The sequence below is a fragment of the Danio rerio genome, chromosome 14 (genome assembly GCF_049306965.1).
Source record: "Danio rerio strain Tuebingen ecotype United States chromosome 14, GRCz12tu, whole genome shotgun sequence".
Lineage (NCBI taxonomy): Eukaryota > Metazoa > Chordata > Actinopteri > Cypriniformes > Danionidae > Danio > Danio rerio.
This window is the reverse complement of record NC_133189.1, coordinates 34,662,759-34,677,920: the sequence shown is the minus strand read 5'-3', so window position 1 is coordinate 34,677,920 and position 15,162 is coordinate 34,662,759. Positions and strand designations below refer to the sequence as shown.

General features: G+C 35.2%; 1 protein-coding gene and 1 long non-coding RNA gene across 4 annotated transcripts in view; one reads left to right on the top strand and one right to left on the bottom strand.

The window, feature by feature from the left end:
* fat1b (FAT atypical cadherin 1b) overlaps positions 1-3,824 on the top strand; it is a 75,653-nt gene extending 71,829 nt beyond the window's left edge. For both annotated transcript variants that reach the window (XM_073921998.1, XM_021472822.2), the window contains one exon: positions 619-3,824. In XM_073921998.1, the coding sequence (XP_073778099.1) occupies positions 619-992 (374 nt within the window). In that variant the 3' untranslated portion in view covers positions 993-3,824. The remainder of the gene's footprint in view (positions 1-618) is intronic.
* The window catches only part of LOC141377537 (uncharacterized), a 188,243-nt gene that overhangs the window by 87,254 nt on the left and 85,827 nt on the right, over positions 1-15,162 (bottom strand). The window lies entirely within an intron of this gene.

Below are 15,162 nucleotides of genomic sequence, written 5' to 3'. Positions count from 1 at the left end.
AAGGTTCAGGGCAGGCAGCAAAGAATCAGAAACACAATAAAAAGTCTAAAGTTGAAAACACGGGAAACAAAAAAAAAAAAAAACAAGTAAAACCGCTTACACAATGACAGCAACAGCTAAACAATACTAGCAATGTGAAAGAGAAACCTAGAGGTGCATATAGTCCGTATAATCAGAGATGATGAGTTTAAATGGCTGTCAGCTGAGGCAGGAGTGATTAGCGCAAAGAGTTCTGGGAGATGTATGTCATTAGGAGGTAACCTCCAATAGAGAAAACACCACTGGTGGTTCCAATGGATTACAGGTAGTAATCGCCAGTGGAGACAAAACTCCGCTGGCGGTTAAACACTCGTTTTTCTCATGATAAATACAATTCAATTGAATCTCTAATAAATGTAACTGCGCTCCAACAAAAAAATTTCTAGCTTGTTCAAACCAATTATTTAAAATGAACTGAGTTAACACAATTATTGAAATTTTGTTAATAGGACAACTTAATTGTTTTATGTTCAATCCACTGAAATTTAAGTTAATTTTATCGATTTGTGTTGGGACAACATGAATGAATTGTGTGAAAACCTCGTTTTTCACAGTGTGTATAATGTCTTACTCCAACAGGCTATTACTGGGATACCTCAGATTGGCAGCAGAATATCTACTCTCCTGGAATTCAAGGTTTTCTGCAGTATGAGTTTGTGCAGATGACTTCACCGATACACACCTCTCCAGAAACTGTCCACATGGACTTCACCACTGTTGGCGAAGACATAGAGACTTTCCTGCCATTAACAACTCTCCTACCTAATTCTGACCAGTTAACCAGGCCAGAGGGCCACCATGCAATCCACCCAACAGTGAGGTCAAACTTTATGACCTCCAGTCAACATCCCAGCCCTGACTCCCCAGAGTCCGTCCAAACAACCGCAGAGATGCTTCAAGACCAACATATAAGGTCCTCTGAGACTGTGGATTTCTTGGAAAGTCCTGTTTGAGACCCACACAACTCTAAACTTCATTCCCCAGTGGTTAGAAATCCAATTTTATGGTTAGTGACCATGGAAAACTTCATGAAGACCTGGTTGGCAACACTACCAGAGGCTGAGGTGTGACTGCAGTGGGTTTCTGTACTATAATTCGAAACCACCATTAAACTTTCATGCAGAATCGTCTGTCTTTTGTCATCAAGTCAAATCTTGTCAAATAGGATACTGTAAGTCACCCCACATGCAATCGCAGATTTCTTCAGTGTTTCAAACTGAATAAATCTGCCTCAGAAAGGAACAGATCGATGATGGCTGCCATAATGAAGGGTCAATCCAAACTGAAATCCTCAAACTGAACATTTCTTTTGGCCCTTCTTAATGAAGATTTTTTTGAAGGGTACATTCATGGGATGCTGTTGATTTCTATGACTCTTTGGTGTGTTTAATTTGTGGCACCAAGAATACAAGATAATACAGAAATGTATTGAAGGTTAACAGTTTCTTAGTCCTAACACCCTTCCTCCTCTAACTCTAAAGGGAAAAACATTCCTGCTCCAGAAATGACATTGTCCTGCAGAGTTTAAACCGTTGAATAATTACCTGCCTTTATTCATAATGAAGCACATTCTAAATACAGGATACAGGATAAATCTGCTTCCTAAGGGCACAGAAAATTGAACATTCAATACATACCGAAGTGTATAAAACTGTCCACTTTGTATCGTCCTTTGTAATGAAGGATTTTATAGTAAACTGTACCGGACAAAGGTGACACCACAATATTATACTAAACTATACAGTGGTCATCCAGGATGTAGTTTGAACCTACAGTACCTGGACTGGGCATTAGAATGCTCCATTCAATGCAGGCTTGTGTTTCCGTTGGAATAAATCCACCTCTGAAAGGCAGTGTACACAATTTTGTCCAAAGCAAACTCAGACTTGACAGCTTTGAGGGGCCTTTTTTGAATGAAGGATTTTGAAGGGTACAAGGAATGGGACACTGTTAGCTCCCATGATTTAGTATATATCTGATGTGATCATGATTGCATTTCAATGGTATACTTTACACCCTTCATCCCTGAATCTCACTTTGCAAAGTAAACCTTTTGACGGTATTTGGCCAATGGTGTCGAATCCTGATCCTGTTCAATGTCTTGCAGCTCCATATAACTTCAAAACACTTTCTAGAAGTTTCTAGTAAATCCAAAAACCTTGATTAAGGCATGTTTAATCAGAGTTGGAGCTGTGAAGGACAGTGGGATTCAGAAGATCATTTGGACACAACAGGCTTTGATTTGGGATGAACAAGATGAGTTTTTTTGGTCCCCACGACCATTCATATTTAAAAGCTCATTCCTTCAAAGGGATTAGGGCCTATGTAATATCCCTTTTCAATGAAACACAGCCTTACTTTGAAGGTGCATTTAGTAATTTGTTTGTTTAAAATACACTGAGAGTGTTCTTGTACTTTATTCCAAGACCAAGTGGTGTGGATGAAGTATCACACAAATTATTTTTTTATTTTGTATAAATCAGTCATAATATATAGTTCTCAGCATAAATGAGTACACCCATTGGAAAATGTGTTTTATTCATTTCTTAGCAACTATAGCCTATAGTGTTGGGGGCATTTAAACAAAACAGTTTTATTAAACGGTTATATCGATTAAATGGTCAGCTAATATCTTTAGGAATACATTCATTTAAATAATTTAAAATAAATTAAAATGATTTATTGCAAAAACAAATTACAAACTACAGAATTGGGTTGTTTCTGGTTAATTATTCCTGTTTATAAAAAAAACTTAATATTTTCCTCCAACATATTGATTTGACTGTACTTTTCTTGGACCAAGATCTTAAGTTATTTTGTTTAGAATAAAATATTAAACATATAATAAAACACATAATAAATTTAAAAAAATCCCGTTTTGGCTACTGACTAATCTAATGTACAATTGAGGTCAGAATTATTAGCCCCCCTCTTATTTTGATTTTCTTTTTAAAATATTTTCTAAACGATGTTTAACATAGCAAGGCAATTTTCAGAGTATTTCACAGTTTGTCTGATAATAATTTTTTTTTCCTGAAAAAAAAATCTTATTTTTTATTTTGGCTAGAATAAAAGCGTTTTTTTAATTTTTAACACCATTTTAAGGTCAAAATTACTAGTTCCTTTAAGTTATAATTTTTCGGTAGACTACAGAACAAACCATTGTTGTACAATAACTTGCCTAATTACCCTAACCTGCCTAGTTGACCTAATTAACCTAGTTAAGCCTTTAAATGTCACTTTAAGCTGTATAAAAGTCCCTTGAAAAAATCTAGTCAAATGTTATTTATTGTCATCATGGCAAATACAAAAGTAATCAGTTATTGGTAATCAGTTATTAAAACTATTATGTTTAGAAATGTGTTGAAAAAAATCTTAAACAGAAATTGGGGAAAAAATAGACAGAGGGGCTAATAATTCAAGGGGGCTAATAATTCTGACTTCAACTGTATATACACATTTATGTATAATATACATACTCATTTATGCTGAGCACTGGATATATATGGTTTAAGGTCTGAGAATTGTACAGGTGTGTAGTTTCTTGTAATATGAGGTAATCTGGGGTAATCAGAGACCAAATTGATGTTACTTTTTTAAATTTTAATGCGTACAGTATTACTGTCACTAAAAAAGAAAAAAAAAATTATTTGTCTTCGATTTTTTTTACGCATTGACAGGTCTGCATTGTCTGTTAAATGTGGTGTTTGTTATGCTACCCTTGTCGAAGTGATTTTTAAATTGTTGATGTGTATGTACAAAAATGAAAATATTTTTTAAGACAATGCATTGTGTCTCATCTATGCATTAATATTGTGTGCTTGTTTGCCTTGTTTTGAGGCAGTAAAGAACGAGATAGCATCAGGCAACAGAAAAAAAAAATATGAGAATCAAACAACATCTCTATATCCTTCACTGTTCTCCTGCTGCTTAAACCCCTCATTTGCAATCTAAAACTCTCATTAGGAGAGTTAAAAGTTTTCTGAAGCTGTGCAGTTGCATTTGCAAAGGTTGATGATCCAGGTAACAGCAGATGTTCTCAGTAGGGTCGTTATGGTAATAATGATAAGAAGATCATCTGCTGGTGCTCTTTTTCAATAATTAGGAGCATTTTACTCATTAGGAATGTAGGGCATGATTATGACTAACAAAAGGTGAACAACTGATCAACTTTTACATCTAAAAGTACAACTGTATGAGAGCAGATGAATTCATTTTGTCTGAAATCATTTCAGGGTTAAGTTTATGCTATTTATTTACTTTTTTTCTGCAAAGAAGTTCTACATTTAAAGTAATTTACTTATCTGAAAAGGATCAAGGGATACAATTCTTTCCATGTTACACACTCAACAGAACAACAGAGGGCAGCACACTCCAATAAAGTCAGATTATCTGCATGACTGATGGTCCACTTATAATCAAGACTTAATACAGCTTTATTTGAATGCACATCTCAAAAATATTCCTATAATATATATTTCATTTAAAAAATATTGCTGATAGCCAATTGATGCTCCGGTAATTGTGGGAAATGTAATAATAATTCCCACAGCAGTACACTTGAATGAACACAGGTCTACTGCATGTCTTACAAATAGTTGTATGAGAGCGACAGCACTTAAATGCTTTGACGAGTAGTGACAGAGGCCTGAGGCGAGGAACGGGACATGTGTGTGTAACACAGTGTGACAGGTTGACCTTGCCGTGATACAGTCATGTGCTTCTGTCATCGTTTGGTCACTCTGATCCTTGATGAACAACAAATGCATTAACAGTCTCTGTGAATGAGTGTGTTGGGATCTATACATGTTTTATTTGTATGTATGTATGTATATATATCTATATAATGGAGCTTGATGACATTTCTTCAAATTTAACACCTTGTGCAATAGTGTAATCCAAATTGCATTGCAATTGCAAAATATTACATATTGTGACTATCCTAGATGCTGCAACTTAGACAAAATGTAACGTGTGAGTGTGTGCCCACTTATTCATCATTATCATTTTTGACTCCCAACAAGTGACAATTGGTAGTGGCTTATATTATAGGAATTGCCAAGAACAACAATTTCGAAAAATCTAATTCTACTGAAGAAAAAGTCACCACTATAAAATAGCTCATCATTAACAATAACAGCTAATTGTCCTATCTCTTTAAGTGTCTAAATGTTTTGCACCAGTGCACTCATATAACCCAATGAAGACAGAAGAGAAGACATGTGTGCTTATAATAGATGACTGAATTTCAAATGTCAACAGATGGAAACTCTTTGCTAAACAAGAGGTGCATGAAAGGGATTTCTATATATATCTATACTCTTAGTGACACATATAATACAATGCATACAATCAATGTCATTCTTAAATATTTGGTAAATGTTGAAGAGCAGCTGTAACAGACTGTTAACAGAATAGCAACAGTCACTGTTACAGTAACTGTTAGAATTACACAAACCTGTATATGAAGTTTTAAACAGATTCTTATTCTTATTCAGCCCAGGAGCCATGTGAAGCAATTCTTCTATTAAGTATGGATGAGTTTTATTGGACTTGTTTTCAACTCAGGGTCACTGTGGATATGTAGCCCTGTATACATTTCTGGAGAGCACAAAATATGTCTAGGAGGGATGTTTTATTGCATTTTTTGATTTCACAAATCCACCAAAGGCTGCTGTTTATGCTTTATCAGACCTCAAATTTCTCTCACGAATGGCATTTGTGCCTGCTCTTTTTGTGTGAATCCACCAGAGGCCGCTGTTGACTAACTGAACGACGAACCGACCGATCCACATACCCAACCCCTTCCCTAAGTCCAACTAATAGTGTTTCCAAAAGCAAAGATTGACCTCCCTTCCACCTTTTCTAAACCCATCCGATAGTGTTTTCAAAAGCAATCCAGACAAAGAAAAGCCCCCTCGGTCTGATTTTTACCACTTTTACAGATCTTACCACATTTTCACCCTGTTATCCATGCTATTATTTATTTTTTTGTTTTATGTTCTTTCTGGAACCATTCTTTGTTGGACTTTAACACTTTCGTCGCGGCCAACTCCGCTCCACCTCCCAAGTCCTACAACGTACGCAGCAAGCCACTGGGCAAACTTGTAACAGGGGAAAAGCCATCCACACGGAGGTAAGTGATCAGCTGCTAGCACGAAAAGAAACAGAAACCGTCTGCGCTCTCAAAACACCCCATAGCATTCATTTTAAGGATGAAATGCAGCCAGACATACCTTTGACTACATAATTCGCTCTCTCCAAAAATGTAGGCAGGGGTACGTTTTCACTATGATCTTGTGTGTCTTGTTTAGGACAGATAAAAAGAAAACATCTAAAAGTTTAATAGTGAGAGATGGCTTTTTTTTTTTTAATAACTTGACCAAAATAAAAATAAGTTGACCAAATGAAGAAAGCCATACAGTATATGGTGTCTCTTTGTAGGGTGAACTAGCGCTTTAAGTGCTTTTTGAATACATGTCCATTATTTTTTTTTTTACTCTGAAAATAATTAAATCAATGGGTTAAATCCAAATTTCAACTTAAACCAGTTAAACTGACTTTAAAAGTTAAGTTAAATTTGTATAACTTAACAAATAAGTTTAAAATGTATAAACTTAATGTGTTAGTTCACCCAAAAATAAAAAATTATATAATTATATACTCACACTCATGTCATTCTAAACCCGTGAGGACTTCGCTTCACATCAGAATACAAATTAAAATATTTTAGGTTAAACCGGAGAGCTCCCTCATCCTCCATAAACAGCAAGGTTCCCGACTCATTCAAAGTTCAGAAAGATACCAAAAACAATCCTTAAAACAAACCATATGCCTGTGGTGGATCAACCAGAAGATTTTCATGCTACTGTTTGAGAATACTTTTGTGTGCACATGAAACAACAATAATGATTTTGTTCAACAGTTTGTCCTCTTCAGTGTCAATATTCGGTGCATGTCCATGAGTTGTGCTTGGTCATATTATAAATGATCCACCTGTGCTTTATAATAAACAGAGAATGTGATTGGGCATCCTGAATGACACAATGAGGAGTAATTAAATAAATAAATGATATAAAATGACAAAAACATATACTGTGATGAATTTTTGATTATATAATATCTTTCAATTCTAGTTTTAAATGAATGAATAAAGAATTACTTTTTAAAAAAAATATTGTTATAAAAAGAGAAGGATCGGGCAAGGACTATTTTAAAATGTAGAATTAAAAAAATCTTAAATAAAAGCAAAATGCATATTTCAATTGGAAAGACAATTAGTTTGGGTCTAAAACACTATTATTTAAAATAATCTTTTTAATCATATGTTGATTTTGTAACATTTGTACTTTTGCTCTTTTTATAATCCTCAGAAATATCACACACACACACACACACAGGCGCGCATATAAAGTTCAATTAAACATGTTAATGAGCAGACCAGGTGGTAATAGCCTGTTTAGTGCGACTAATTGTTGTGAGCAGTCTCTTCACACCTGGCCTGTACAGAAGGTGAGAAAGTGATGAAATGTTTGGACGTCCTTGACTCAACTCTGCGAGGATCCTTACAGCAGCCAGAGGTCTCTTAAGTGCTTTCAAAGCATTTTTGGGACAAAAAAAAAAAACCTCCAAAAAGAATAACCTCTTCATGGCAGCCATTGTTGCTCCAGGGCATTTTCAGGAAACCAAGAAGTAATCAAATAAATATATACATAGATAAACAACTAGCTTTTTTCCATCCTTGAATTGTGCTATTTCAATTTAGTCCTGATGCTATTTATCATCCAGGAAAATACAGAAAAGCATTTTATGTTGCAAGAAAACAGCAATTGTCCATTAAATAAAGGCAAAATCGCACAACGTGACGCACAAACTTCTACCTAAATGTCACTTGAAATGATCACTCTTTTTTTTTTCCTTGTCTACCAAACATTGTTGATAACACAATGGCATTTTAACAGAGTCTTTCAATACTGCTGTGGAAGAAGTTGACATCTTTAAATGTTTGTGAATTTCACACAACAATGTCTCCAACAAATAGTTCTCATATTACTTTTTTATTTATGAATCCTTATTTCTTCTAGGTTTTGTGAAAGTTGTACTTGTTAGACAACTCTTGAATACGCAATTCTAATGGTCAGCTGTTTTTTTAAAACCAATTTTCCACCAGTTTTGAAATAATGTACGGACAAAGTTAGTAATAATGATAACACTTAGGAAAAGGAAGCAAATTCTAAACTATTTATTTATTAAAATCCACTTAATTAACATATTGGCTGTTTATTGCTTAACCTCTTAAGGCCCAAGGTGTTTTTTTACATGCATTTTTTATTTCTCTTTGCTATTTGGGCTTATTGGAACCTAATTGGAATAAAAACCTAAGTATCATCTTTTGATATGATGTAGAAAAATTATGTCCATATATGTAGACTCGTGGTCCGAATTTACATAAATCACTTTTTTTTAAATGCATATTTAACAGAAATGTTTTGATTATCAGAAAGTAAAAACAACATTTTCCCCCATTTTGGATAGTTAAAAAATAGTGTTTGGGACATTTCATATGCTGCAAAACTGTTGCAGGATGACACAGTATGTCTGTAACAAAATATAAAACATTCAAAGTATTTTAAATAGCCACTTAAGCGCAAAAATGTGCTGTCCACATTTGTGGCCACTAAGCCCTAGGTTAAAAAGCACTTTTTATGCATGATCTAAATCCTTTTCCTACAAAATAAATCTAACCACTACCATACTATTAATAAGCAAATTAGGAGTTTTGTTTTTAAAGGTTTGTTAACAGCAAGAATTAAGCTTTAAGATAAAGTGTGATTAACTCTAATATTATTAACTGTATTGTAACTGTATTTATTAAAACTGTTTTTAACCACATTGTAGCATTTCAGTTAACAATTAGCTAAAGTGCGCTTAATGTATTCCTGTAAATGCTTAAATCTGTAACTAATTTATTTAAATACAACTATAATTACTCTTTTGACTCTTATTTTGAACCCTTATACCTGCCAATACAGCCAATGCATTTTATTTACAATGTTTTTATTATATGTACTCACTATATTACACTTTGCGTAAATACATCTAATAATCTTAAAACCAAACCTAATCTTAATCTCACAGTAAAACCATGCTGGTAGTTAACATTACTAAGCACTTCAACTTATACTTCATCTGTAACAAGGACATCATCATATAACAGAGTGTAACTGTGTTTTGAAATACAACTTAGAGAAAACATCAGTGTGCGCACATTTAGGAAATTCTTAAGGGCAGGTGCTCGATCAAGCCAAACACAATAGAAAAAGCCTGATGAAGCCCATGTAGATTTAAACATTGTCCTATTAAATTTGTCTTTTGAGAGCTGAAGTTTGCCTTTTTTTTTACTATTTCTTTTGAAAAACAATTTAAACATGGGCATTTTGGCATGTCCATATGTCGCTTAATGTAAACCATTTTCATTTTTAAGTTACAAGTACTAGTGCAAAAGAATGGAAAATACTGCACATTTGTTAAATTCGGATATTCTGACTTACTTATGTTTTGCAGAAGGAAACAGTTAGAATAACATACTGCCCATCTGGGTTTGCAACCTCACTATATTTTTGTACATCTGCTGGCATTATGAGTAATAATAAATATTAAATAATATAATGTTGTTCATCATCTTGCTAGGAGAAATATGTTATGCACGGTTTATGAAATAATATCAATGAAATAATATCAATAATTCCATCAATACCTCTTGCCTCATAATTATTTACATTCACTGGCTACTTTATTAGGTACACCTTACTAGTGCCGGGTTGGACCTCTTTTTGCCTTCAGAACTGCCTTAATCTTTTGTGGCATAGATTCAGCAAGGTACTGGAAATATTCCACAGAGATTTTGTTCCATAATGACATGATTGCATCACACTGTTGCTGCAGATTTTTCGCCTGCACATCCGCAATGGAAATCTCTTGTTCCACCACATCCCAAAGGTACTCTGTTGGATTGAGATCTGATGACTGTGGAGGCCATTTTAGTACAGTGAACTCATTGTCAAGAAATCAGTCTAAGATGATTCTGCTGTTATCCTGCTGGTAGCAGCCATCCAAAGATGGGTAAACTGTGGTCATAAGGGGATGGACATGGTCAGCAACAATACTCAAGTAGACTGTGGCACTGACACGTTGCTCAATTGGTACTAATAAACTCAATGTGTGCCAAGAAAATATCCCCCACATCATTATACCACCACCCACAGCCTGAACCACAGGAAGGCAGGATGGATCCATGCTTTCATGTTGTTTATGCCAAATTCTGACCCTACCATCCAAATGTCACAGCAGAAATTGAGACTTAAAGACCAGAAAACGTTTTTCCAATCTTCTATTGTCCAATTTTGGTGAGCCTGTGCAAAATGTAGCTTTAGTTTCCTGTTCTTAGCTGACAGGAGTGGCACCCGAAGTGGCATCCATCTAAAAAGAGGCATGATTTTATAATATCCCTTAAATGATCATCTTGTTTGTACTTGTTCAGTTGTTTTTTTAATTAAAGCTACTATAAATGTTGTTTGTGTAGGGAGCTAAAAATATTTCAGCTTAATTCAATATTTCCTGCTCAATTATGTACTTCTGTGGGAAGTAGCTTATAATAGCTTATGACAATGTGGATCCAGCTAGATGTAATTTCAAAATAAACCTCTTCAGTATGATCAAATACACATGATTCTATGAGAGCAACCTACTAGATGTACATCATCCCCTACTTAATGCTTACTTAATGCTTGAGTTGAAAGACCTTTTAAGAAAGTATTTCACAATTATGTCTTTTTTTCAGGGACAAGCAGAAAATGACATTGCGTTCAGCAATTCTTAACCTCTTCACAGTCTACTTTGCTTGATGACTCTCTACCCTTCTTTCTCTCTCTCTTTCACTTAACGCCGACCCCATCCATCACCACTTTCTAGGTGACTCTCTTCACTATCATTATCTCTTCTTTGTTTCCTCTATGACCTCCTCTTTCCTCCTTCAGTTGACTGTTCGGTAACCGATATGCCTGTCACACTCCCTTTGTCTTTTCCATCCTCTTTCTTTCTCCCCTACCATTTATCTTGACCCAACAATATCTCAGGCTTTACCACAGGCCTCTCTTTAATTCACATAAAGCTCAAAATGTCCTTTTGGTGGCTCATGTGCTCACTGCTCAGTCCAAAAAATTTCATCTTCACCTCTCAAACGCTTTTGCTAAGACAGAGGACTCACAGTCGCTCAAAGACCCGGAGCAGAACCACAACGAGACTCACTCATGGCTGTGTCACAACGAATCACAAATATAATTAAGCTGAATATGCTGTCTGTTCCTTCACAGATCTGCTCGAAAATTGCTTTAATGCCTGAGGTAGGTAATTTATGCGCACATGAATTTACGTGTCAGGTTTTTCGTATTCAAACCCCAGTAAGGGCCTTTTCTATTTATAGGTGCTCACATGGCTGTATCTCTTCCTAGAAGATATAAAGTGTCCATGTTATTTAAAAACCTGAGGTTTACTGAAAGTTCATCATAATACGTAGTTGAACAAAACAGTGGTGTGCTTATAAATTAATCTCCTGTGAAAGCCAATGCCAGACAGTTATTAATTCTAAGACTTAGGGCTGTTTGATTCCAATATTTTGGATCCTGATTCCACTTCCTATTTCTGGAATTTATTAACTTGATTCAGAGAATCCATTCTTCGCTGTAGTTGCGATACTTCTTCAATTTGTGTGTATTCAACCCTCCTCACCATTAATAAAAGGAAGCAATATCGAACACATGAGTTTTATTGCATGCATATCACACTATAGTGTCTAAGATTCATGTAACAGAAGCAGTAATCTGTACACTAAAGTTTTAGCATTACAATACTGAAATAAACTGTTTATCTGTGAGTCAGATGTGCATGGATGTTTGGTTATTACAACGGTTTTACCATTTCAGCGAGTCAGGATTTTCACACTATTAAGAAATATAAATAAAGTAAAAAAAGTTTTTAAGTGAAGCTTATTTATAAACTAATTTCGCATCACATCCTTATGATTGATCACAGCTGATCCCGCATCAGCTCATGATTGATTCACTAATCAGATGTTTCCTAACTCACTAAAAATAACCAGTTTCTTATCTCAGTATATTCATCTTGAAGAACCACCCCCCACCCACCCCTACTCCCCTACCTTTCTAGATGGGGAACACGACGGCCCAGTGATCTGCACTGTTGCCTCACAGCAAGAATGTCTCTGGTTAAAGTCCCTACTAAACAAGATCACGTTCTCCTCTGAGCTCGCATAGGTTTTTCCCCCGGTTCTCCAGCTTCCTTCCACAGTCCAAAAAACACATAACCTAAGTAACATACCAAATTGACAGCAAAGTCAAGATCTTAGCAAGCCATATAAATATAAGTCAGGGAAGTTCTTTGAGATCTACCTGAGCTCAAACTCCTCTCTCGCCTTGCTAACGGGAGGGAGCCCAGGGCTCTCTCCCAGGACAGCATGCCAAACAAGCTTTAATATTAATCAACAGCTAAGTGTGAACTCTTGAAAAAACACATCATGAATCAGTTTTTATAATTTATATATAATTTATGGGGCTCAAACCTTGAGGATTATAACTCAGTTTCATCATTAATTTCTAAAGCATGCTTTTTTTTAAGGCACGTACAACAAACAACATTCATGTGTCAATATCGTGAACATTAGGTACAGAATTAAGTTAAGACTTAAACAAACACTATTAGCTTAAATTAATGAAAAGTAGGCGAAATAGTGGCTAAGTGGTTAGCACTAGTCGCCTCACAGCAAGAAGGTTGCTGGTTCGAGTCCTGACTGGGTCAGATCGTATTTCTGTGTAGAGCTTGCATGCTCTCCCCCTGTTGCCATGAGTTTCCTCCTGGTGCCCCATGTTTCCATTACAGCCCAAAGACATGCGCTATAGGTGAATTGAATAAACTACATTGGTCATGGTGTATGAGTTTGAATGAGTGTGTATGGATATTTCCCAGTTCTGGGTTGCAGCTGGGAGGTTATTCGCTAACATATGCTGGATAAGTTAGCCATTCATTCGCTGAATTGATTCCTGATAAATAAATGGACTAAGCCTAAGGAAAATGAATGAATGAATGAATGAATGAAGTAAAAAAACAAACAAAACAAAAAAAACTGCAGATATGGTTATTAAAACCAATTAATTGAAGTGAACCATGCACATTTGCTCACGGGAATGTATCTGACCATTATCTGGAAGTTACTTCTGATTATTATTAGCAAAAGAGGGTAAAACTAATTCCTTTAAAATGATAAGTGAAGTCAATTGTCTTTATGGAATCGATTCTGAACTTTGGAATATACTCTCTCAGAATCAGGGAATTAATTCTTTTTGGAAATGACTCCCAGTTCTTTTACTTATTCTAAATAGTCACTTGATAAAGTAAAAAAAAAAAGTTGAAATGGAGTCACAAAGTTTCCCAGCTGAAACTTGATAGAGTTAGATACACAGTCAATGATAAAACCAAAACTCAAGGCTCTCCTTACTGCTAAACAACAAAGGCTCTATCTCAGAATTAACTTCCAGTACACTTTAATGATTTATTGATGACTATGGTCCTGTATCCCCTTTCTCACACTCTCCGTAATATGAGTGAGGATTCCTCGTATCTGAGCACTGACAAAGTTCAAAACGTAATTACACTCAATCCAATTGAATACCTCAACCTCAACTCTGATCTTTAAAAAAAAAAAAAAAAAACACAATGGAAGCTCAAAGAGGTCACGTATAGCATGTCCAGTTGTATCAATAAAATGGCAGCGAGACGAACAGTGCACTTAAAAAGATAATTGCTTAGCACATGGCATTGTACTTCATTTGTTTGTCAGAAGTTTGTAAAACCGAAACAGGTTTTCAATTTGGTAGTCATCAGATCATCGTATCTTTGGAATTTGCCAGTAAACCAAGCTGTCTGTTCTTATATATCTGCTCCCATCTGCTTGCCAGTAAGGCGTAGTAGATAGCGTGACATGATTTGATGGTTGAGGTATTTTTCTATTATATACAAGGGTAAACAAATATGCCTGTGTTAGTGTGCGAGAGTATAAGCATGTTGTATGTACGACAGCTGATGCTGGAGCTATTTGCTTCTATTTATGTCACATTGTATAGATCAAATGCAACCTTAATTCAGAATTATATAACCAAAAGAGGAAAAAAACATTACATTCTCTCTCTACAGTTTAGAGTAAAAACACATAATGTCAATTAAATGGAGAAAGCTGGAATATTCTCATTTGTAGCGTGTCCTCTGGAGTAACCAATTCCATGGGTAAAGTGTAATGAGATCCAGTGTTAATGTGTTCTGATAGGAGGGTGAGGGTACATGTCAATAAATGTTAAGATCTGCATTCTTGATGAATGAGCTAATGCAAAATTGTATTGGATTCTTCTTCATTAAATTGTCTCCCGGACTCCAACTCATTAATCTGTTCCATTTCAGATAAGATGATATTTTTTTCCTGTGACTTGTTCAAGTGCACTTAACTGCTCTTCAAGTCCTGGATCAAAAACAAAACCCAGAGTTGTTTGTGCATCATTCGAGTTACACTGACAACTGGTGGTGTAACGGATCACAAATTGCATGGTTCAGATCACATTATGTTTGTTTTTTTTAGTCATGGATCGGACCGTTTTTTGGATCAGCCAAAAAGGGGAGGAGACAAACGTAATTTGCTCTCCATTTATTACAAAGAGTACTGCAAGCCACTTTTGTTTTTAACAAACAGAACTTAGAATTAGGTTTATTTTAAATAGTCAGTTGAGTAAAAATAAATTGTAAATATTCAGTTGTCTGAAACATCTAGTCACTACGCTGATAACGGTAAATGTATAAATGCAACATTATAATTTGTACAGCCCATATTTATTTTAAGTTTCATTTTCAATAAATGATTCAGTTATTCACTCATAAAACTTCATGTTTCATTGCTACATAGATCATTTTAAGGGATTATTCAGTGGCATAATTTTGATGGCTGTTTGTCGCCACCTATTGGTTAAATAATGTTAATAAAAATTTATTTTGGAGCGTTAAATG